At 46.9% G+C, this 21,947-nt stretch overlaps 1 protein-coding gene across 4 annotated transcripts in view; it reads left to right on the top strand.

The window, feature by feature from the left end:
- WDR44 (WD repeat domain 44) overlaps positions 1–21,947 on the top strand; it is a 1,281,409-nt gene that overhangs the window by 605,644 nt on the left and 653,818 nt on the right. For all 4 annotated transcript variants that reach the window (XM_069612853.1, XM_069612855.1, XM_069612854.1 and 1 more), the window contains one exon: positions 3,940–4,070. In XM_069612853.1, coding sequence (XP_069468954.1) covers positions 3,940–4,070 — 131 coding nt within the window. The remainder of the gene's footprint in view (positions 1–3,939; positions 4,071–21,947) is intronic.

The following is a 21,947-nucleotide window of genomic DNA, read 5'->3' as shown; positions in this document are numbered from 1 at the left end:
AAATATAGGTGATATCTCTTCAGAACCTACTCCTGTCACCTGTGGTATCCCTTAGGGATCATGTATTTCTCCTACATTGTTCAACGTCTACATGATCCCATTTTTGTAACTATTGGCTTGCCTGGGCGTCCAGGTTGCAAATTACGTGGATGATACTCTGGTGATTTGTAAAACTCTCTTGAGGACTCAGCTAATCTTCACACTATCTACAAGTCCATTCATCTTTGGATAGCGGCCAATTCCTTGGCCCAGAATGCAAGCAAAACGGAGCTTCTAATTGTCGCCTGCAGCTCTCAGCTGAAGTCGTTCCGCGCAGAGTATAAGAATTTCTTAATCCTGGGCATGTCGATTCCAGTGGTCAAGAGGGTTAAGACCCTCAGTGTGGTCTTGGATGCTGAATTGTCCATGAATCATCATATGGCCCTTATTAGATCCTCTTGTGGTATGATTAATAAGCTTCTGTGTAACATCCGACCTTTCCTTACTCTTGTGCCAGATCTAGCTGTGGCTGCGCGCACTCTATAATAAACGTCCTACAGGTCACACAGAATGGGGCAGTGCGGGCAGTCACTGGTCTGGCCACACGTACCCACATTACCGCGGCCAGGTAGGCCTTACACTGGTTGCCAGTTATACTTAGAATCGGACACAAAATTCTAACCTTAACACACAAATGTATGACGTTCACGGCGCCCGAGTATCTTAGTGCGTCTTCAACCATATGTCTCTACCTGCTCTCTTAGATCCCAACACCTTCTTAAACTGGCTCAACCCACATTTAGGTTGGTGAAGGCTGGTGGGCGCCGTTTCAATACTCGAGGAACCAACCTCTGGAATTTGCTACCTCTCAACCTTCGAGCTTCTGAGACGCCGTCTAGGTTTAAGAAGGAGCTAAAAATGTTTCTCTTCAACCTGCCACCTGATTAGATCTTCCCTCTACTATGAGTATTTCCCGCATTGACCATGAGTTTCTGCCACTGGTTTCTCTTCTCACAGCGTTCTTCGCTCTCTTTGTCCCCTCGTTTGTTTTGTTGATTAAGTGCACCCCCTGAGGCCTACGGGCATGTGGCGCGATGGTATAAGAATTTTTTCTAATAAAAAAAATACATTTGCCATTGACCACACACTTTGGTTAAGCAGCGTGCACCAAGCCCCTTGTTTTATGGCTGCTCTCCTGGTGACTGTTGTGATATATCGCACGACCCCCAACTAACCACATTTAAGCAGCACGGAAACGGGGAAAAAATGACCGGTTGCAAGAATAGCACATGCCCAGGTACTTTCTGCACCCATAGCGAAAATCAAATGCTGGCATCCATGAATATACGCATAGTAAGTGAACATATATCTTAAAGTTAAATATACAAATGTAGTTCATTTGACCTTCCCCTTATAAGAAAGTGTGCAAGACAAAATAGCATTGGACATTTTAAAAAAGTAATGGCCAGAAAAATTACCTGAGAGGAAATGTTCCAATAAATATGTTCACAAAGTGTAAAAGGTGCTCACCTTTTAAACCCAGCAATCTCTTTAATATTCCCTGGTAAACAAAATCCCAGTGCAAAAAAAGTGCTTGTGGTCTTGTGGATAAGCATCTGCACTGGGAACATGGCAACCTGAATAAAATCCTGGTAGCCAAATACTTGAAAGCTTGCCAACCTCAAAAAAAAAAAAACATGGGCGTGCGGCCGCCCTCTGGAAAAAAGTTACGCTGTCCACCTACATGTGCCCTTTACTGGTCCCCTAAAAAGCACCCACAATCAGGGGAAAATAACGGCACCGGTTCCAGGATTGCAAACTCTCTTGCCACATCGTGGGCAAATAATCATGACTTACTTTCCCTCATCATTTCCCCTCCTCACCCCCATATATGGTTTTCAACAATACTGTACTATATAATGTTAACTTGAAAAGTACACATACTATGGTGTCGCTCAAATATATAAATCCTTATCGAACTGTGCAAAAAGTGTACAATTGTGGCATTATTCCCCCAATCTTGACTTTGAGACTACAAATACCAAAATGCAATTCAGCAAAAAGCAAAAAAATTGTCTTGGTATGGAACCCTTTCAAGGACACACACAAGCACGGATTAAAAAAAAGTATGCGGATGTCGTGTTATAAGATTTTTAAAACCTAAGAAAACACACAGCATTCGGGACTGTGGACCGTCCCCCATCCATACATTGACCGGGACTCACCCTTCTTAGTTTGAAAGCGAGGAAGGATCCAGCCCCATTAGGCCATGTTTCTCGAAGTGGTCTTGTAAGGTGGACTCATTTATTAGGCAACATGTCCTTACGGGGCTGACCCATTTCCTCTTTGAAGCTAAGCATGATTCGTCCCAGTTGCTGCAGGGATGGGAAACCCACTGTTACTGTAAAAATATCGATTTTCTTTAAATTATTGACTGGGATACTACAAATTCCAGAATGCAATTCACCAAAAGGAAAAACATTGTCTCTGATTGCAAAACTTTCAAGGACTGACAGTAGCATGATTTAAAAAAAAAAAAAAGCACAAAACAATTCAGATGTCAATTTGGTAGGCCATCCATGCAGTAACTGGGACTGACCCTGCTCAGGTTCAAAGCGGGAACAACCCTTCTTAGCTTTAAAGCAAGGTAAGGGTTGGCCCATTTCTCTAAGTGGTCTTGTAACATTGGCTCATTAATCGAGCAACATGGCCTGAGGAGGTTGGCCCGTTCCTCACTTTGAAGCTAAACCGCGTCTGTCCTGGTTACTCTATGGAGGGAGGCCTGGAGGCTATGGCTAGTGATTTTTCACCCCCAACGTCACTATAGCTGTCAAAATATCTTTATTTTTGTTTTTTAAACTGTTACCGCATGCACAGAACTACTCTTACCTGCAGCTACCCGTAGTCTATAGCCCAGAATACAGCTGTGAATATAGGAAAAAGGGGCAAAAAAGAAAAGCATGCTTTCCTGCCCCCCATGCCCTCACCAAGTACCCCCCTCCTCTGTGCCAGCTCCCCACACTCCCCAGATGGCCTCCTCACCTCCCCTGCCCTCTCCCTTCACCCACAACACGTGCTGTTTCTGTGAAGCAGTTTGCTTTGAGATGTCGACTATTCAAGGCTACAGAAAGCTTTGGGTTGCAAACTCAGTCCCGAGACCCCCTCCAACTCCCAACTTACACTTGGTGTCCTCTAGCCACCCCCACCATGATGGCATTTGCATGTTTCTGACCTGCAGATGGCTATTTTCCTGCGTTTCATTTTCCCATATCCTCTGCTATAGCCGTGGCTATCTCTCGGATCGAGAGAAAAACAAGATGGCTGCTGTTTAATATTGAAAAACTCCCAGTATTGGGTAAATCTCTGAGATGAAGCTATCTATTTTTGAGAAGGGGGCACCTCTTTCTCCATCGAATCTTTATATAACTACTGCACGGAATAGCTCCAAACCACGCATGGATCACGAATCAATGCTTCGTGCCCAAGTTGTTTCGGACCTGGTTCAAATTCGACTAGCATTTTAGGCTGTGCGCTTTGGCAAAAATTGACCTGGTTTGTCTATGGAGAAAATGAATGGGAATTTGAAAAAAATATTTTTTGTCTTATTAAGAACTTTTTTTATATTTTAATAATCTTTACAAAAGCTTGCAGTCTAGGGGGTCCCTTGAGTCCTTAATCACTTTTGAAATTTCCGTCAAATCTGTTACTCGAATCAAGTTATTTTTGCGCCTTGAAAGACTTGTGTATACGCGCGTTATAAATGCCATATCATAATAGAATTTTGAGGGGTTCCTATGGAAGTTTGACTCAACTCTATAGGGTGGCGACCACTGCCTTATAGTATATATGTATATATTTATTTAATTGTGGTTCTAATCCTTTAGTGTATGATCTTAACTTTCATTTTCCTGTACACTATGCTTTGAGATTATTTATCTAACATATGGCATTTATTTTCAGTTACCAGGGATAGTTTTACATCCGGTGGTCTATTGTCTCCAAATATTGCCAGCGAAGGACTGACCAAAGATTCCTCACCTTCATTGGACCTAGCAAGTGCTACAAGTGGAGTTAAAATTGTTACAGCTCAGGTAAGTCCTCCCATTTTCATCAAAAATGCACTGCAAATAATCTCCATTTTGTTAGCAGTTTTTTTACCCAATCAAATTAGTTGTTTGTAGGTACACTATTTGGGAATTCTATATGATGGGATTCAGATTTTATGCTTAAAAAATGGTTGTTCAATGAAAAATGTTGCTCAGCGTTGTATTGTGTAGGATAATGCTTTCTGTCTAAACAGCTAAGCTGACGTGTAGTCTCCTATTGTTATGCCCATTTCTGGCATACACTGATGATCCAACAGTATGGGGGAGAGGGTCATTGTAATATAGACTGCAAGTGGAGATGCTCTAGGTCATCGTTTGCTACGCTTGAAAATGGTAAATATTTGGGCACTTAGTTTATGGGTTTTATAAAGCACCGAACATGTTGCCTTATGTTTTGTTATTGGGGCTTATACCGCACACTGCTGCCACGTTTGTGGTCTCTTTGCACCCTGGCGGATCTGAAAAGGAAGAAGGGCTAGGAGGGCTTTGTTAGTGGGATTGGGAGGGCAAAACGGAAGTGAGCTTTGTTGTGCTGTTGGTAGCTTCAGTTCAGAAAAAGTGACACTGTGCTGGTTTGTTTTTAGTTGGTAGTCGTTCGGTGGTGCTTGTGGTGTGTGTGTGTGTGTGTGTGTGTGTGTGGCGAGATTTGCGTGTAGCTGGCTTAGTTTCTTGTTTAGTGTTGTGTGGTGTCTGCAGTTTGTTGTTTTATGTTTTGCTGCGGTAGAGGTGTGGCTTATTTTGTTCTTTGTTTTCAGGTGAGTATGTAGAATATTTGAGAGTTGCTAGTGGGTATGTGGACAGTTGTATCTTGTTCAGCTAAGTTTAATGCATTAGCTTCCCTCAAAATTCATCTAAATTCAATACATTGGCTACCCTCAAAATTCATCTAAATTCAATACAAAAGGATTGGATGCGCCTAACTCCAAGACATTAGCTATGCTCGAAGTATGAATTTAGTTTTAGTACAGTGGTTACACTCTACATATGCATTTGCATTCAAATAGTTTCTATACAGATGAGTGCTGTTGGTCAAATGCTGGCGTTAACAGTAATGCATTTGTTATGTAAATCAGAGGGGAAGAATAGTAAAGTTGTCTCTTACCTGAAGGTTGCTGCAGACAGTTTTGGGAGCTGCCCTTTGCCTCTGGCCTCTCCCTGGGCAAGACTGACCTGTAGGGCCTCATCTGTGCTGGCCACGTGGGGTGAGGGGAACACAGACCAATGAGAACCAAATGGGCATGCAGGGGGAGTGGGGAGAGGGTCAGGGAATGGATGAAAGTGGGTGGAAGAAGGCAGGCTGGGAAGCAGTGAGAGAATGCTACAAAGACAAAAGGAAAGGGACACCCGACTGCCTTAGTCAATTGCTAAGGGGTGGGTGGGGAAAGGGAGAACGCCAGAAAGAAAGGACTAGACCACAAAGACCGTGCACTCTAGTTTCAAATCCTATTTTAGGGCTTGTGGTAAAGTAATTCTCTCCAAACCAATGTGCATTAAAGCTGGACGCATTAAGGGATTTGTTTCATTTGGTACCAGTGCTACGTGGTGGAGCTGGAAGAGTAAAATGTCTACTAATGTTCCCTAGTCTTTTTTTCATGACAAGATGGTTGTGTTCTATGTAAATTTACGTGAGTGTTGGGGTATCATATTCACAAATACAAGCATAGGAACATGAGGGAACGTGTAGATAACTTGAGGAAACTATTTAAGATTGTCTTCAGAGGTAGATGTGCGTGTGTGTGTGTGGTGTGCATTTTTGTTGCTGAAGAGTTTTTCTGTTAGGTTGGTGTATTTTGACTTTGTTGATTGGTTAAAGTTTGCCAAGTCTCTTCTGCAATTATGATGCATAAATACCAAGAACCATGTGAGTGGTTATGAGCCACTTTACTTTTGAGATTCCTGCAATGCAACATTACAATAGACCAGCTGAGAGAGCAGGGCAATACTAGAATTGTACACATTTGTAAGTGTGAGGATGAAGAAAGGGTTAGATACTTCTTGGTGCTGTTTGTTAGATTGACCAACAAGCTGACATGTTTGTTTAACGTTAAACCTGAAATGAGATATCCTGAGGCCTTTCTGTAAGGCAGATGCACAGACAATAGTACTGTTGCTGCTCGTGTTGACTGCCAGAAATATCCACTTTTTGACAGAGTACATTTACCATTTTGCAAACACATTTAGTCCTGTTAAATAATAAAATCATGGTTTCAACAACACTATATTAAGGATATGCAAAAGTTTCCATACTTATTCCACATAATTCCAGAGAGAGGAACCAATTTCATTTCAGCAATGATAACATTATTAACCTACTCAACATTTTCATAGCAAGCCAATGGAACCTCCCCCAGCATCGAGAAAACAAACCTATGTGGGTGAATAGTTCCTTGGTCTTAACATTTGAATGAAGGATCCAGAAGTCTCCATTTCCTCTCCCTTTCACATTCAATCCTTGTCGATATGACCATTGGTACAGTAATTGCTTACTCAATTGGCATAATGCTAAGCAGTAAAAATGGCCCGTAGTATAACAGTAAGACTGTGCTCTTTTTTTCTTTTGTGGCAGAAAATGCTATTTGAGAAGACTTTTATTCCAAGTTTTATAATGGCACAGTAGTTTAGTTAATTATTTGATAATGCGCTCCAAACCCAGGGGTAGCCGGGCGCAGCAGTTACAAGAATACTAGGCTTAGGTTGCATACATACAGAAGATGCATTATGTGAGTTATTAACATATATACTATACAAATATACAAATATACAAATATACATGAGATACAAAATGTGAATCCCTCTCATTGGTCTGGTGTTGGAAGAATCAAAGTGGTTATGCGCAATGATAGAACCGGGTTCAGTAAGTTCGTTGTCGTTATTCCAGAGCCAACTTTTCACATTACATCTGAATCTAGAGTAGGGTAGATTAGCTCTCAATGCCATAGGGAGTGCATTCCAGGCACAGGCAGCTCTAACAGGGAAGCTTGCTCCACCTGCTTTAGTTAGTCTAAATCTGGGAGTTTCAAGTAGGGAGTGGTTAGAGGCTCTGGTGTTGTGAGTAGAGGATTTTCTGGTCAGTCTAGCCGAGATGTATGGGGGTATAGTGATGGACAATGCAGCAATACAAAATAAAATAATACTATCAGTGCTTAAGGGTTAGAATACAATCTCTTGAATCCAGTTCTGTTGCTAGCTAAATTATCTCACAGAAGAATATTACAAATCCTTATGTATCAAGCTCTTCTATCCAAAAGTGCATCAAAAGAAACAAAGTCCTTTACAAAATGAGTACAATGAAAAGTATTTCATGTCCTGTGGTTTAAAATGTATGTTTTGATTATCGTTTAGAGCTACAAATTCATCAAATGGGCATCAAACCTTTTGAAATTTCAGTAATGTGCCAGGGTAGAATGTTTATACATAGCTAAATCAGTCTGTATTCTTTTCCACCATTTTGATAATAGGGGAGATCTTCCAGTTTTTCAATGTTCGGCTACAGTGAGTCCTGCTGCCACTAGACACCATCTGCTGATTTTGAAGTCGCTCTATTTAGTTGATCTCTCTTCTTGGGTGACATCCCTAACACCACAATTAATGGAACAAAGAACGGTTTGAATTTAGAAATCGACTTGATGTGATAAAGAATATCTTTCTAAAAAGGTTCAGATATATAACATTCACACATTTAAGGGTGCAGTAGTTAGGCTCGGACACAATGGTGGCATGTTTTTGGGTATAGACTTTCATTAATAAAAAGAGGTTTGGAAAAACGCCTCTCTATACCTAGGGCTAAGAGGGGTTTCCGTACCTCAAAGGAAACAAGTGAAATTGTCAGAAAGTCAGAAATAAAGAAGTCTGTTGCAGTCATGTCCCAAAACCCTACCTCTGTCAGTAACACGATAACTGTGCAAGGATGATCTCCTCTTCCCAAAGGAAAATGTGTTCTTTGAGTTCCAAACAACCGTAAAGTTCCCAGTTTCGCTGGTAATAAATGATTCAAAACAATGTTCCAAAATGCAGGATTTCAAATCTAGGTTTGTGCTCCTTTCCCCTAAACTACGTCTTCCGTAGGTTGTTGGATAACTCACTAGGAACTGTTTCTTGGCTTCACAGTTCTTATATCCTGTCAGTTTGGTCTTTGTGGGTTTCAAATAACAGAAAATGTAAGTCTCTTGGGTAATAAAGTGATGAAAAATAATGTTCCAAAAGAATGCAAGTTTCCAATGCTAGGGTTATGCTCCTTTTCCCTAAACTACTTCTTGTCTTATGCTCATTCCTTTTAGGGCTCCTGAGCTCCTTTTCTCTAAGATAATTATTCACGGAGTAATTCACAAGGTAATGCATCTTGTGTAGTGTTCCTTTGTCCTATTCATATGGCACGGCTTGCTATAAAGCGTAGGATTCCCATTTGTCAGTTCCAGGGTTCTTTACCCTTTTGCTTCCATCCACTCATATGGGTGCAACTCCCAGGCTCGCAATACTTTTCATGACTTGGTCCACTCTTCGCCTGAGCCAGTGTTTTCTCATGAACAGTCTTTCACAGGGTCCCTGACCCTCTTTCTCTCAAATGGGTGCGGGTCCCGGACCCACAATTATGTGTTGTATCTGTTTGGTTCACTCTCCTCCGGCACATAACATTCTTCCGGCATTCCTTTACTTGCATTCAGGGTTCCAGACTCCTTTGTTTTTTTTTTTCCAATAAGTTTTTATTAACAATTTTCAAAGTAACACGAAGCAATTGGTAAACTCCCCTTTGACACCCGCCTCCCCCCCTCCTCTTCCTCCCCCCCCCTCAGATCCTCCAGGTTCGCCGACAGCTCAAATTCAAATGATAAGTTGAATACATTTTTCTCATCAATACAGTCCAGTAGCCCAGGTAAAGTTTTAAGCCAGAGAGACCAAACGAGGTCCAAACAACATAAAACAAAACCTAGAAAAGCAACAGTATATAAGACCTTACAGGTCAGATTCGTCTTGAGGGCGAACAATACCCAGTAGTTCCATAGCCTTGGGGCACCAGGCACGGCGGGCTCCCGCCTTTAGAAATGACAACAGGTTGGACCAGTCCGAAATGAACCTCATGTGAAACCCCTGGATTGAGTAGGTAAACCATTCCATTGCCACCAGCGCCCACAACTTCGCAACCCACTCGTGTTCCTGTGGAGGGTCCTTTGACTTCCACTTCCTGGCCAGGACCAAGGCAGCCGACAACATCATTATCATATACAGTTTACGGTCTGCCCTGGTGGGCAAGGTTGTCAACAATGCATTGAAGCCCAATAGATCCCTCCCCCCACCGTGGCCCTGCTGGACACCCAACACCTGGACGATCGCTCGCTGATCTAGTGACCAGAAGGGATCAAGTTTTGGGCACTCCCACCAAATGTGAGCCCAGGAGCCCACTGCATCACACTCCCTCCAGCAATAAACTGACACTGTGGGGTATATTTTATTTAACCTGAGAGGGGTTAGATGCCACCTCAGTAGCAGCTTCAACCAGATCTCGCGGAGTTGAATAGATCTAGCAAGTTTCGGGATTTGGAACCACAGCTTGACCCATTCCTGTTCCTCTATACCCGAGCCTAGATCCTGCGCCCATTTGGACATGTAGGTCCTAGAATATATAGCTTCCACCCGTTTTATATTTTTGTAAATGGAAGAGAGCACCCCCCTGTCTCCTGCATCGGTGTCGAGATACCTCTCAAACAGGGTAAGTGGACGAGAGCCCGCCATCCTTACAGATGGATGGGAGAACAAATTTCTGATCTGGAGATAAGAAAACCTCTGATTCTCCCCAACACCGAAATCCTTCTTACACTGCTCAAAGTTCTTCACTTGTCCCCCCACTAGCATATCCCGTAGCATCCTGCAGCCTCCAAGGAACCATGGATCAAAATTAGGATTGTTTGTCCGCTGGAGTGAATTGCGGATTCCCATGCACGGGCGAGAACAGAGAGGGGACGGGGGTGATTTGAGCTCTCTCGATGGCTTGGTCCCAGGCATCCCCTCTCATTGCTGTTATTGCGCTACAATACATTCTGGCTGGCCTGTCCCGCTTCGGCATCCACAAAACCCCTTCCAGGTCCTTTCCAACTACCGCCCTGTCCATTGGCCTCCAGACCTTGCTCCTGTCATTCCTTTGCCAATCTCTAATCACCCTGATCCGAGCTGCTAAGTAAAACACTCGAAAGTCCGGCTGCCCCACTCCCCCTTGATCTGGCACCGCTTTCATAATGGATGCCGCCACCCTCAGGCGCTTTAGGTTCCATACGAACCGGGTAACTATTCTTTGCAGGCCCCTGGAAAAAAAGAAGTTGGGACACTAACCGGTAAGACTGAGAAGTGATAGAGGAGCAGAGGAAGGATTGCCATCTTTAAAGTGTTGATCCTACCCAACCACGAGATCTCCAGGAGACCCCAGTCCACCAGCTTCGATTTGACCTTCTGAAGGAGCGGAGGGTAATTTGCTACATATAATTGCTCCACAGACTTGGTCAGATAGATTCCCAGATACCTCAGCGAGGAATCAACCCATCTGTAATTGTAGGCCTTCTTGAGGTCCCGAGTTGCGGCGGGTGACAGCGTGAGAGGAAGGGCCTCAGATTTATGGGCATTGATCTTAAGGCCAGCAACTTGGCCAAATCTAGTCAGTTCTCTTGCCACTGCCTGCAATGAGGTGATCGGGTGAGTCAGTGGCAGGATCATATCGTCAGCAAAAGCTGCGATCTTGTGGACCTCGCCCCCAAACGGGATTCCCTCAATATCCTCGGCTGCACGCACCGTCTCCAAGAACGGTTCCAGGTGGAGGGTGTAAAGGAGCGGTGACATCGGACAGCCCTGCTTGGTGCCCCTTCCCACCCGTATTGGGGCGGAAACTTGGCCATTTATTGCCAGTCGTATAACTGGATTTTGGTAGTATGCCCTTACCCGTGAGATAAAGCTCGGGCCAAATCCCATTCCCCCTAGAACCGCAAAAAGGAAACCCCACTCAACCTGATCAAAAGCCTTCTCGGCGTCAATCGCCAAAAGAAGGGCTGGGATATTCCCCTTTTGAGCCTTTTCGATTAGGTGAGCCAGTCTTTTGATGTTGTCTGATGTTTGTTGACCTTTTATAAAACCCGATTGATCCCTTTAGGGAGGATGGTCTCGAGACGGTTGGCCAACACTTTAGCGTAGATCTTGGCGTCCACGTTCATTAACGCGATTGGGCGGTAGGATGCCCAATCAGTCGGGTCCTTGCCCTGTTTGTGTATTAAGAGGACTTTGGCTTCATTCATGGAATCAGGGAGGTGCCTCGAGGACCCCATACAGTTAAACAATTTGGTTAAGATAGGAATTAACACTTCTTTATGGGTTTTTTAAAACTCTGAGACAAAGCCATAAGGGCCTGAGGCTTTATTAGGCGGAAGGTTATTAATAACTCTCCTTACTTCATCCATAGAGATCTCAACTTCCAGCGCATCCCTATCGTCCCGCGAAACATGTTGAATGCCACTATCTTGCAAATATGCATCCTGGTCTGCGGCATCGGGGTAACTTGAGCTATAAAGGGCAGCATAGAAGTTGGTGAATGCCCCCTCGATATCGGAGGTCGATGTGAGCAGGCCCCCTCCCTCACCCTTTATTTTTAGTATCGTTTTGTCACCTGCCTCCTTACGCAACATTCTGGCCAGCAATCGGTCAGCTTTGTTGCAACCTGAGGAGATTGTGCTCGGCCGCTCTAGTCTGTAGGACTGTTCAGCTGGCCTCTCACTGCCATGTATTCCTTTTTGACGGCTGCTGACATCCTAGACCCCATCCGGGTCATGACCTCCTTCAGTCTGGCTTCCAACTGTTGTTCCTCCAGCCTTAGTTTACGTTCCCTTCTGACCTTGAGTGCTATGATCCTGCCCCCGATTGTGGCCTTAAGGGCGTCCCACCAAGTCTGAGGGGTCGTGTCCTCCCACTTATTGTGACCAATATAGTCCCGTAATTCCTGCTCTATTTCCCTGACCAAGACCTGATCCCTGAACAATGGGACTGGGTATCTCCATTTCCAAATGACTGGGGGTCCCCTGGGTTTAGCCAGAAACAAAGTGAGCGGTGTGTGATCCCCAAGGGCGATCGCCCCCACCTCCATTGCTGTCGCCCTGCCCAATAGAGGTTTCGAGATCCAAATATAATCTATCCGCGATTGAGACCTATGAGTATGGGAGTAAAAGGTTTAACCGTCAGCCTGCCCATAGAGTTCTCTCCAAGCATCAACCAGAGCCAAATCCCGCATTTTCTTTACAAGATCACCTGACGGTCCCCCCCTGATTCACCCATGTTGAGGAACTCCTGTCCATGGAAGGGTCCCAAGCAATGTTAAAGTCCCCCATCAAGAGCTTGTGCGAACTTCCCTAAACGGGTGAAGAATTTTGAATGAAGGGGTCTTGCGCATGGTTGGAAGCGTAAATGGTGGCTACCGTGAAGAACTCCCCCTTGCCCTCAAGTAACACCGCTGGGTACCGTCCCTGGTTATCCTTCTGCATATCCCTAATGGCCAGTACCGACCCGTCGCGCACAGCGATTAAAACACCCCCCCCCCCCCTTTTGCTTGCTTGGGTAGCTTGTACCACTCGGGAGTATCCCCGGAATCTAATCCTGTGGGCATCCTTAGTGTGGACATGGGTCTCTTGCATTGCGACTATCAGGGGCTGTTCTCGCCTAAGAAACCTCTCCACCTTCCCCCTCTTCACCTGAGAATTGAGGCCGTTCACATTTAGAGAAAGAAACTTTAGAGCAACTGGGGTACCCATGGGCCTTTTTCATATGGGGCCTCCAAGCCCTTCCCCACTTATTATGTGCAGTGAGCGGCCTCCCAATCGGTGTCGGCCTGAACCTTGGATCAAAAAACTTACGCCACTAAAGAACTGCCCAACATCAACAGAGCAACTTTCATTAGTGCCCTCCCCGGGCTTCAATCTGAGACGTCTCCTTGCCATTGAACCTCCTAAGTGGCAGCCGGAGGGCTACCCTGGCCTGAGACACAGTCCTGAGCTCCAATGCCGGTCGAATTCCTTGGAGCTGCATCCGTAGGTCTCTTCCTTCCTTGCCTATTCTTGATAGCGGACCATTCCCATGGCTTGCGACGCGGTGACTGCGCCACCGCTACCGTCATTGGGGACGAGGTCTGTTCCTCGAGGCCCAGCAGGGCCATCCCCTGATTGCAGGTCGTGATCTTATGGTGAGAACCTTGCCAAATGAACGACAAGCCGAAGGGATGGGCCCACCTGTAGCGAATTTGTTGAGATCTAAGGAAGGACAGGACTGGACCCATCCGTCTCCTTTTGATTAGTGTAATCTTTGCTAGGTCCTGATATAGCGAGATCTCCTGACCATTGTAAGTAATTTGAGCGGCCCTTCTCACCTTCTCCATGATCCTCTCCTTGACCGGATAGTTGTGGAAGGCCACCAGCACATCTCGCGGTCTGGATCCCGGCTCCAGCCTCCACGGTCCCACTCTGTGGATCCTGTCAAACTGTATCTCTGAGTCGGTGCCTGAGTTTAGCAGATCCACAAATATTCCTTTTAGCACCGGGGCCAGCTCCTGATCTTGTAACGCTCACCTGAATCCCTCGGAGGCGCAGGTCTGGGCTGGGGGTTCTCGGAGTCTTCTAGGGTCACGCGCAGGCCTCGAATGCCACCCTGGAAAGGCCCTCTCCTCACTGAGATCTTGATCTGAAGGGTGAGGTGTCTGCAATTAGGAGAGCAAGGGGTTAATAGGATATATAAGCCTGACTGGGCAAGCTGACTCCCCTTCCTGGTACTCCCCAAGTAGTTCGTAGGCTAAATGTGCTCACCTTATATAGGTGAAAGCGGAGCTCTCCATCCTGCGTCTGTGCAGGGGCGCCGAAGCCAGTTACTTCACTGGTTAATTGTCCAGCCTCTTGGTTGCAGAGGATGAAGATTTGGAGCTAGGCCGTCGTTAGCAGCACGAACGGCGGTTGCTTGAATATGGAGGTCCGGAGAGCGATGGAATGGCGAAGGTATTGCAGGCAAGTAAGTAGAAAATGTCAATTCGAAGTTTAAAGCACTTGTTAATGTCTCTTTTCCTTTTTCAGGTTGCAGAAGCAGCTGGGTAGAAAAATAGATGTCGAGGAATGCGCCGAGGAGTGAGAAAGATGAGAGCTGCCCAAAACACATGCGTATGGGTGGAGTTTTGTATTTCTTAATGATGTCCTTTTGTTTTGCAGATGCGAGTAGCAGCGTCGGCGGAGGCGAGAAGAATGCAGCGCAGGTAGGGAAAGTTTCACGATGGTTACTAACCAATGTCCTTGCTTCCACAGGGTGCCGAAAAATGGAAAGCTGCAGCCCGTGGCTTGAGATGCACCGATGGATTGGGTAAGTGCTGCGCTGGTTTTTATCTCTTGCAAACCTGGTGTTCTTTTCCCTTCTCAGATGCTGCAGAAGACGAAGATGGTATTTCAGAAGGTAAGATTACGGATTTCTCTTCCCTAGATGCAGAAGTTGAAGATTCTCTGGAGCTGACACGGTGAGCGTCCTGCTGCTATTGCAGAATAACGCGAAGCACGTTGCTCTGATCGGGCGTGGTTTAAATAGTCCTACTGGAGTGCTTAGGTGTCTCCTTCCACAGCAGCCTCACCCAGGTAAGAAGTCCCAGCTTCCAGAATAGTTCCAGTATCCAGTCCCAGGGAGTGGTGCTGGCCACACCCAGAAGGTAAAGTAGTTCCAGCCATGGATGGATGAGGATTTCATCCTGCAGGTGAGTGAGCAGCATGGTCTGCAGCCGGTAGGTCCACCCAAGCACCATTCCTTACATCATGAGCCCGGCACGTCCTGTGCCGGGACTGGGTGCCCTTATGAGCCTGGCGCCACTGGCGCCAGGACAAGGTCCATAAGGCCCCTATGGGAGCCGATGGGTGCCTGAAAATGAAGTTGTGACCCAGCTTCCGAGGCAGTTGGGCTAAACCTGACTCTTTGGAGGCTGCGGTCATGACAGTACCCCCCCTCAAGGCCCCTCCCAAGCTTGTCTTTTCCGGAGGTTTTGGCTTGTTGGGAAAAGCCCGATGAAATTTTCGGACTAAACGAGGTGCATGTACATATTCTGAGGGTTCCCAAGATCTCTCCTGGGGTCCATATCCCTTCCAATCAATCAGGTAGTATAGTTTTGATTTGGAAATTTTGGAGTCCAAGATGTCTCGAATTTCAAATTCGGATTCTCCGTCAACTTGGATTGGCTCAGGAGGTTTAGTCAAACGGGTTCCGGGTTGCACAGGTTTCAGGAGAGAAACATGGAAGACAGGATGTATCTTCATTCGAGTAGGTAATTCTAGTTTGACAGCCACTGGGTTAATCACGGCCGTGATCGAGTAGGGTCCTAAATATCTTGGGTTGAAGGTGCGTGGCCCTTTTAAAGATAAATGTTTAGTGGACAGCCAGACTTGATTTCCTTTTTGATATTGAGGAGCCTCTTTTCGATGTTGGTCTGCTCCTTTTTTGTATGATTCTTTAGCTCGTTGAAGATGACCTGTGGCTTCTTTAAATGCTTGAGTTATCGTCGAATGCAGATGGTCAACAGCAGGTGTTCCGAGAGCTTGAGGTGGGTCCAGATTTGAGGTTCGAGGATGACTTCCATACAGCAGGAAAAAAGGGGTTTTTCCCGTCCCAGAATGGATTGAATTATTGTAAGCGTATTCAGCAATCCAAAGGACATCCTTCCAAGTACCCTCGGATTGATGCAACATGCAGCGCAGATATTGTTCTAGAGTTTGGTTAGTTCTCTGTCTGCCCATCGGTTTGAGGATGATGGCTGGTGGAAAGTCGTACATCAATCTGTGCTAAACGACAACAACTCCGCCAAAAATGGGAAATGAATTGGCTCCCTCGGTCAGAGATTAGTACTGCAGGGAAACCGTGCAACCGGACAATGTTTTCAAGAAATTCTCGGGCTAGAATGGAAGCTGTAGGTAAACCCTTCAGTGGGATAAAATGAGCCATTTTTGAAAAAAGGTCCACGATCACTAGAATTGTGTTGTATCCGGAGCAAGGGGGTAAATCCGTGATAAAATCCATCGAGAGCGTGTGCCAAGGGCCTGGTGGAATGTCTATTGGACGTAATAATCCTGCTGGTTTTTCCTTCTGACTCTTGTTTTGTGCGCAGATACCACAAGAAGCTACAAACTCCTTAACATCTTTCCTCCAAGATGGCCACCAAAAATGCCTTTTAATTTTCTCTGAGGTTTTGGCAACTCCAGGATGTCCTTCCATTAGAGAATCATGGTAGCAGGTGATGACCTGTTTTTGTAAGTCAGCGCAGGGTAAGAATAGTCTTCCTTGGAAATACAATAGGTTCTGATCTATTGTAAAATCCTTTCCTTTCAATTGCCAATTCGATGAATCTTCGGGAGTTATGAGTTGATTGACCCTTGCTTTAATCTCTTCGAGGGATGATGTGTTGATTACTCCTAGTATCTTTTGTTCAGGAATTATTGGCACCGGCTCCGGATTAGCTGTAAGTTCGTCTACCCCTATCCGGGAAAGGGCGTCTGCTTTTCCGTTCCTAACGCCTGGTCGAAATGTGATTACAAAATCGAATTCTGCGAAGAATAAAGCCCAGCGTAGTTGCCTCGAAGATTGAGCTTTAGCTGACTTCAGGTACTGGAGGTTACGGTGATCCGTGATTACAGTTACTGTGTGCCGGGCTCCCAAAAGATAATGCCGCCAGGCCTTAAAGGCGGACTTAATTGCCAAGAGTTCTTTGTCCGTAAATGTGTAGTTGATTTCAGGAGCCGAAAATTTGCGAGACCAAAAGGCTACAGGGTGTAACTGGTGCGTTTCGGGGTCTCTTTGTGACAGTACCGCCCCCATTGCAAGACTGGAAGCGTCTGTCTCGACGATGTAGGGAAGTTCTGGACGGGGATGCCTTAAGACTGGAGCAGAGATAAGTTTGGCTTTTAATTCTTGGAAGGCTTGTTCGGCTTCTGGAGTCCACTCGAATTTTTTATTCTTTTTCAGAAGAGCCGTGATAGGTTGGACTACCCGAGAGAATTCAGGAATGAACCTTCGGTAAAAATTAGCGAAGCCCAGCATGCTCTGCACACCTTTCACGGAAGTTGGGGAAGGCCATTTGGTGATAGCATCCACTTTTCTTGAGTCCATATGAACTCCGTTGGGTGATAAGATGAACCCTAAAAATTCCACTTCCTTTGCGTGAAAGGTGCACTTCTCCAGTTTAGCAAACAAGCAGTGTTGGCGAAGTCTCTGTAAAACCGCTGTGACGTGTCTACGATGATCAGATTCTGAGGCTGAGTATACCAGGATGTCGTCAATATAAACGACTACGCACACATCAATAAGTTCTCTGAGGACATCATTCATGAAAAACTGGAAAGCGGCCGGTGCGTTACATAGTCCGAAGGGCATTACTTGATACTCAAATAATCCATATTTAGTGCGAAAGGCCGTCTTCCATTCGTCGCCCTCCTTAATGCGTACCAAATGGTAAGCTCCTCTGAGGTCTAACTTTGTGTATATGCAGGCGCCTTTTACCTGGTCCAATAATTCAGGAATCGAGGGCAACGGGTATCGGTTTTTGACTGTAATCTGGTTCAGGGCGCGATAATCGATACACGTTCTTAGGTCACCTTCCTTTTTCGGGACGAAGAACAAAGCTGAGGAAGCCGGGGACTTTGAGGGGCGGATGAATCCGTTAGCCAAGTACTGGTCCAAGTATTGCCTGAGATGGAGGTTTTCTGGTTCAGTGAGGGCATATATTCTACTGCACGGAGGGGTGGACCCAGGTATCAGGTCTATCTGGCAGTCGTATGACCGATGTGGAGGCAGGGTGTTGGCTTGGTCTTTCTGAAAGACGTCGCTGAACTCTTGGTATTCCAGAGGTAATCGGGGGTCCTCGGAAGTGATGGCTGCTAGCTTGATTTCGGGCTGAGGATAACAGGTTGAAGCGCATTCTGAAACCGAATCACCTTGGCTCGCCAGTTTATCTGAGGATTGTGCTTTTCCAACCAAGGCATTCCCAGAATCACCTGAAACTTCGGGGCCTTGATTACATCAAACAAGATCTTCTCCCGATGTCCGCCTTGACATAACGTTACCTCCATGGTGGTATGAGAAACTGGTCCGGAAGCTATTTCAGTACCATCCACTGTAGTGATTACGTCCTTTACCATCTTGGGACGTAGGGGAAGATCCATCCTGGTAGCCAAGTCGTGGTCCACATAATTACCGATTGCTCCGCTATCAATGTATACTTTGATAGCATGCATGCGATCTGGTCTATTGGGACATATGAGGACCATAGGCATTACCAAATGCGAGGTCAAGGAACTGGTTCTAACGCTCGGCAAGCGGACCTCTACGCTTGTCCGGCGAGGTCGTTTCCCGATTCCAGTTTCTCAGCAGTTTTATCAGAAGCTCCTACGGTCTTCTTGACCGGTTTCACTGAGCAATCACGAAGGAAATGTCCAGAATTCCCACAGTATAGGCACAGCTGTAATTGCCTTCTTCTTTCCCGTTCTTTTTGGGTTAATGGTCCTTTTACTACTCCTATTTGCATTGGTTCCACGGAGTCATTCCCTTTAGCGGAGCTCTAAGGTCTTGAAAGTACCCGGGTTTCAAATCTGGATCGATCGGTCTTCCTGTTCTGTAGCCGATGATCTAATTGGACCACTAGGTCGATATAATCTGTACAGTCTTGCGGCGGATTCACCACCTGAGCTAAAACGTCTTTAAGTTCCCCACATAGACCTCTGTAGAAGAGCGTGATTCTCTTATCTTCAGGCCACCTGGTCTCAACCACCAGTCTATTAAAGGACGCTATGTAAGCCAGGAGATCCTGATTACCTTGTCTGAGTGACAGGAGTTCATTGTCCAAGGCCTGCCCCTGCGAATGTCTTGCGAACAACTTTTCCATACTGGTCTGAAAGTCTTGAAAGTTATAGAGGAGCGGGTCATCCTGTGTCACGAGAGGAATGGACCAGTCTGCAGCACTACCGCTAAGATAGGAAAGTACAAACGCTACCTTGGCTTGGTCCGTTGGGAATGCAGCGGGTCTACACAGAAAGTGCAAGCGGCATTGATTGATGAATACTGCATATCGCTTTGGATCACCGGAAAAACGTTCGGGCGGGGCCAAAGGCACATTCCCTGGCAGATTAATTTGCACCGGATTACTTGAGGTTGTAGGAGTGCCGCCCCCTCCATAGGGAGGCAGTGGCGTCTGTCCCGCTTGAGCCTGTAGCAACTGTCTGGCCAGATCATCAGTCCGTTCCTTGGCAATGATCAACTCCCTTCGTAAAGCGTTTGTTTCTTGGCGAGATGCGTGTACTTCTGCCCTTAGTTCCCCAAGCAATTGAGCCAGTTGATCTGTGTCCGAGGTTTCCATTGCGCCTGGTTGGGAATATTGCGGTAGGCTTCGCGTTCTGTAACGCTCACCTGAATCCCTCGGAGGCGCAGGTCTGGGCTGGGGGTTCTCGGAGTCTTCTAGGGTCACGCGCAGGCCTCGAATGCCACCCTGGAAAGGCCCTCTCCTCACTGAGATCTTGATCTGAAGGGTGAGGTGTCTGCAATTAGGAGAGCAAGGGGTTAATAGGATATATAAGCCTGACTGGGCAAGCTGACTCCCCTTCCTGGTACTCCCCAAGTAGTTCGTAGGCTAAATGTGCTCACCTTATATAGGTGAAAGCGGAGCTCTCCATCCTGCGTCTGTGCAGGGGCGCCGAAGCCAGTTACTTCACTGTTTAATTGTCCAGCCTCTTGGTTGCAGAGGATGAAGATTTGGAGCTAGGCCGTCGTTAGCAGCACGAACGGCGGTTGCTTGAATATGGAGGTCCGGAGAGCGATGGAATGGCGAAGGTATTGCAGGCAAGTAAGTAGAAAATGTCAATTCGAAGTTTAAAGCACTTGTTAATGTCTCTTTTCCTTTTTCAGGTTGCAGAAGCAGCTGGGTAGAAAAATAGATGTCGAGGAATGCGCCAAGGAGTGAGAAAGATGAGAGCTGCCCAAAACACGTGCGTATGGATGGAGTTTTGTATTTCTTAATGATGTCCTTTTGTTTTGCAGATGCGAGTAGCAGCGTTGGCGGAGGCGAGAAGAATGCAGCGCAGGTAGGGAAAGTTTCACGATGGTTACTAACCAATGTCCTTGCTTCCACAGGATGCCGAAAAATGGAAAGCTGCAGCCCGTGGCTTGAGATGCACCGATGGATTGGGTAAGTGCTGCGCTGGTTTTTATCTCGTGCAAACCTGGTGTTCTTTTCCCTTCTCAGATGCTGCAGAAGACGAAGATGGTATTTCAGAAGGTAAGATTACGGATTTCTCTTCCCTAGATGCAGAAGTTGAAGATTCTCTGGAGCTGGCACGGTGAGCGTCCTGCTGCTATTGCAGAATAACGCGAAGCACGTTGCTCTGATCGGGCGTGGTTTAAATAGTCCTACTGGAGTGCTTAGGTGTCTCCTTCCACAGCAGCCTCGCCCAGGTAAGAAGTCCCAGCTTCCAGAATAGTTCCAGTATCCAGTCCCAGGGAGTGGTGCTGGCCACACCCAGAAGGTAAAGTAGTTCCAGCCATGGATGGATGAGGATTTCATCCTGCAGGTGAGTGAGCAGCATGGTCTGCAGCCGGTAGGTCCACCCAAGCACCATTCCTTACATCATGAGCCCGGCACGTCCTGTGCCGGGACTGGGTCCCCTTATGAGCCTGGCGCCACTGGCGCCAGGACAAGGTCCATAAGGCCCCTATGGGAGCCGATGGGTGCCTGAAAATGAAGTTGTGACCCAGCTTCCGAGGCAGTTGGGCTAAACCTGACTCCTTGGAGGCTGCGGTCATGACAGATCTTGAACATCTTCTGGCAGCAATTTGACTCTAATGTTCGCCCTTCTAGACCTGTTCTCTAGATCTTCCGCTTGTAACTCGAGGTTTTGCGTGGCTACCGCCAAGGTCTCCAGCAAATTGTCCACCTTTCTTGCATCTTCCGGGATCACCTCTCATCCGCCGTTCCTCTGCAGACAGAAGCAGTTGCATCTCCGTCTCCCCGAGCCTCGGACGGGGCCGCGGCTTCACAGCGCGCCCTCGCCCGGAGCCTGCCTCATTCGCTGCAAGCGCGGTGGGCCGCCTGTCCTCTCCTCCGCAAGCCGACCGGGAGCAGGGGGGGCCAGGGGGATGGCAGCCACTCTGAGTCCCCGGCCGGAGCCCTCCAGGCCCGCCACAAGCGCTGCAGACTCTCCCTCCACTTCACTCGGGATACGCGGCTTCGGCCTTGGGCCGCTCGACCGCTGACGCCCCAGCGCCACCGGCCTCTCTTCCTCCAGGGGCTGACCACCGGATCTGATGCCGTTCCCTGCTCCACGGATCCCCCACCGCCTAATCCAAATGCCCGGGAGGGCTACACGTAGGGCAGGCAGGCAGGCAGGTGCAGGCCAGGCGGGAACGTGGGGAACAAAGACCTCCACTCTACGCGGCCATCTTGGACTCCCAGACCCCTTTGTTTTTAATCTCTTATTTAGGTGTGCAGATCCCAGACTTCTCGGTGTACGTTTGGTTCACTTTCCTGCCAAGTATGCATGTCACTCAAATTCCCAGACCCTCTGCTTCTCGTTCTCTTCTTTGGGTGCTGGTCCCAGATTTGCACTGCTTCGTTGTATGCGCTTGGTTCACTCTCCTGCCAAGTATACAAGTCACTCAGGGTGTCAGACCCTTTACTTCCCTCTACTGCCAGCTTTCTGTTGCTTCCCTGGGCCTCCCACACCTCCCAGACAGCACGCGTATGTGTTTCCTTCCTTCTTACAGGTGTCTGCAGTGCTCGGGCAGCTGCGTCCCTCTAAAAATAATAATTAATAATAATTTGGCATTTGTATAGTGCTACGACCCCTC

The sequence above is a fragment of the Ambystoma mexicanum genome, chromosome 5p, assembly GCF_040938575.1.
Source record: "Ambystoma mexicanum isolate Mex_15411 chromosome 5p, UKY_AmexF1_1, whole genome shotgun sequence".
NCBI lineage: Eukaryota > Metazoa > Chordata > Amphibia > Caudata > Ambystomatidae > Ambystoma > Ambystoma mexicanum.
The sequence above is the reverse complement of the archived record's forward strand: the minus strand, read 5'-3'. Positions and strand labels throughout refer to the sequence as shown.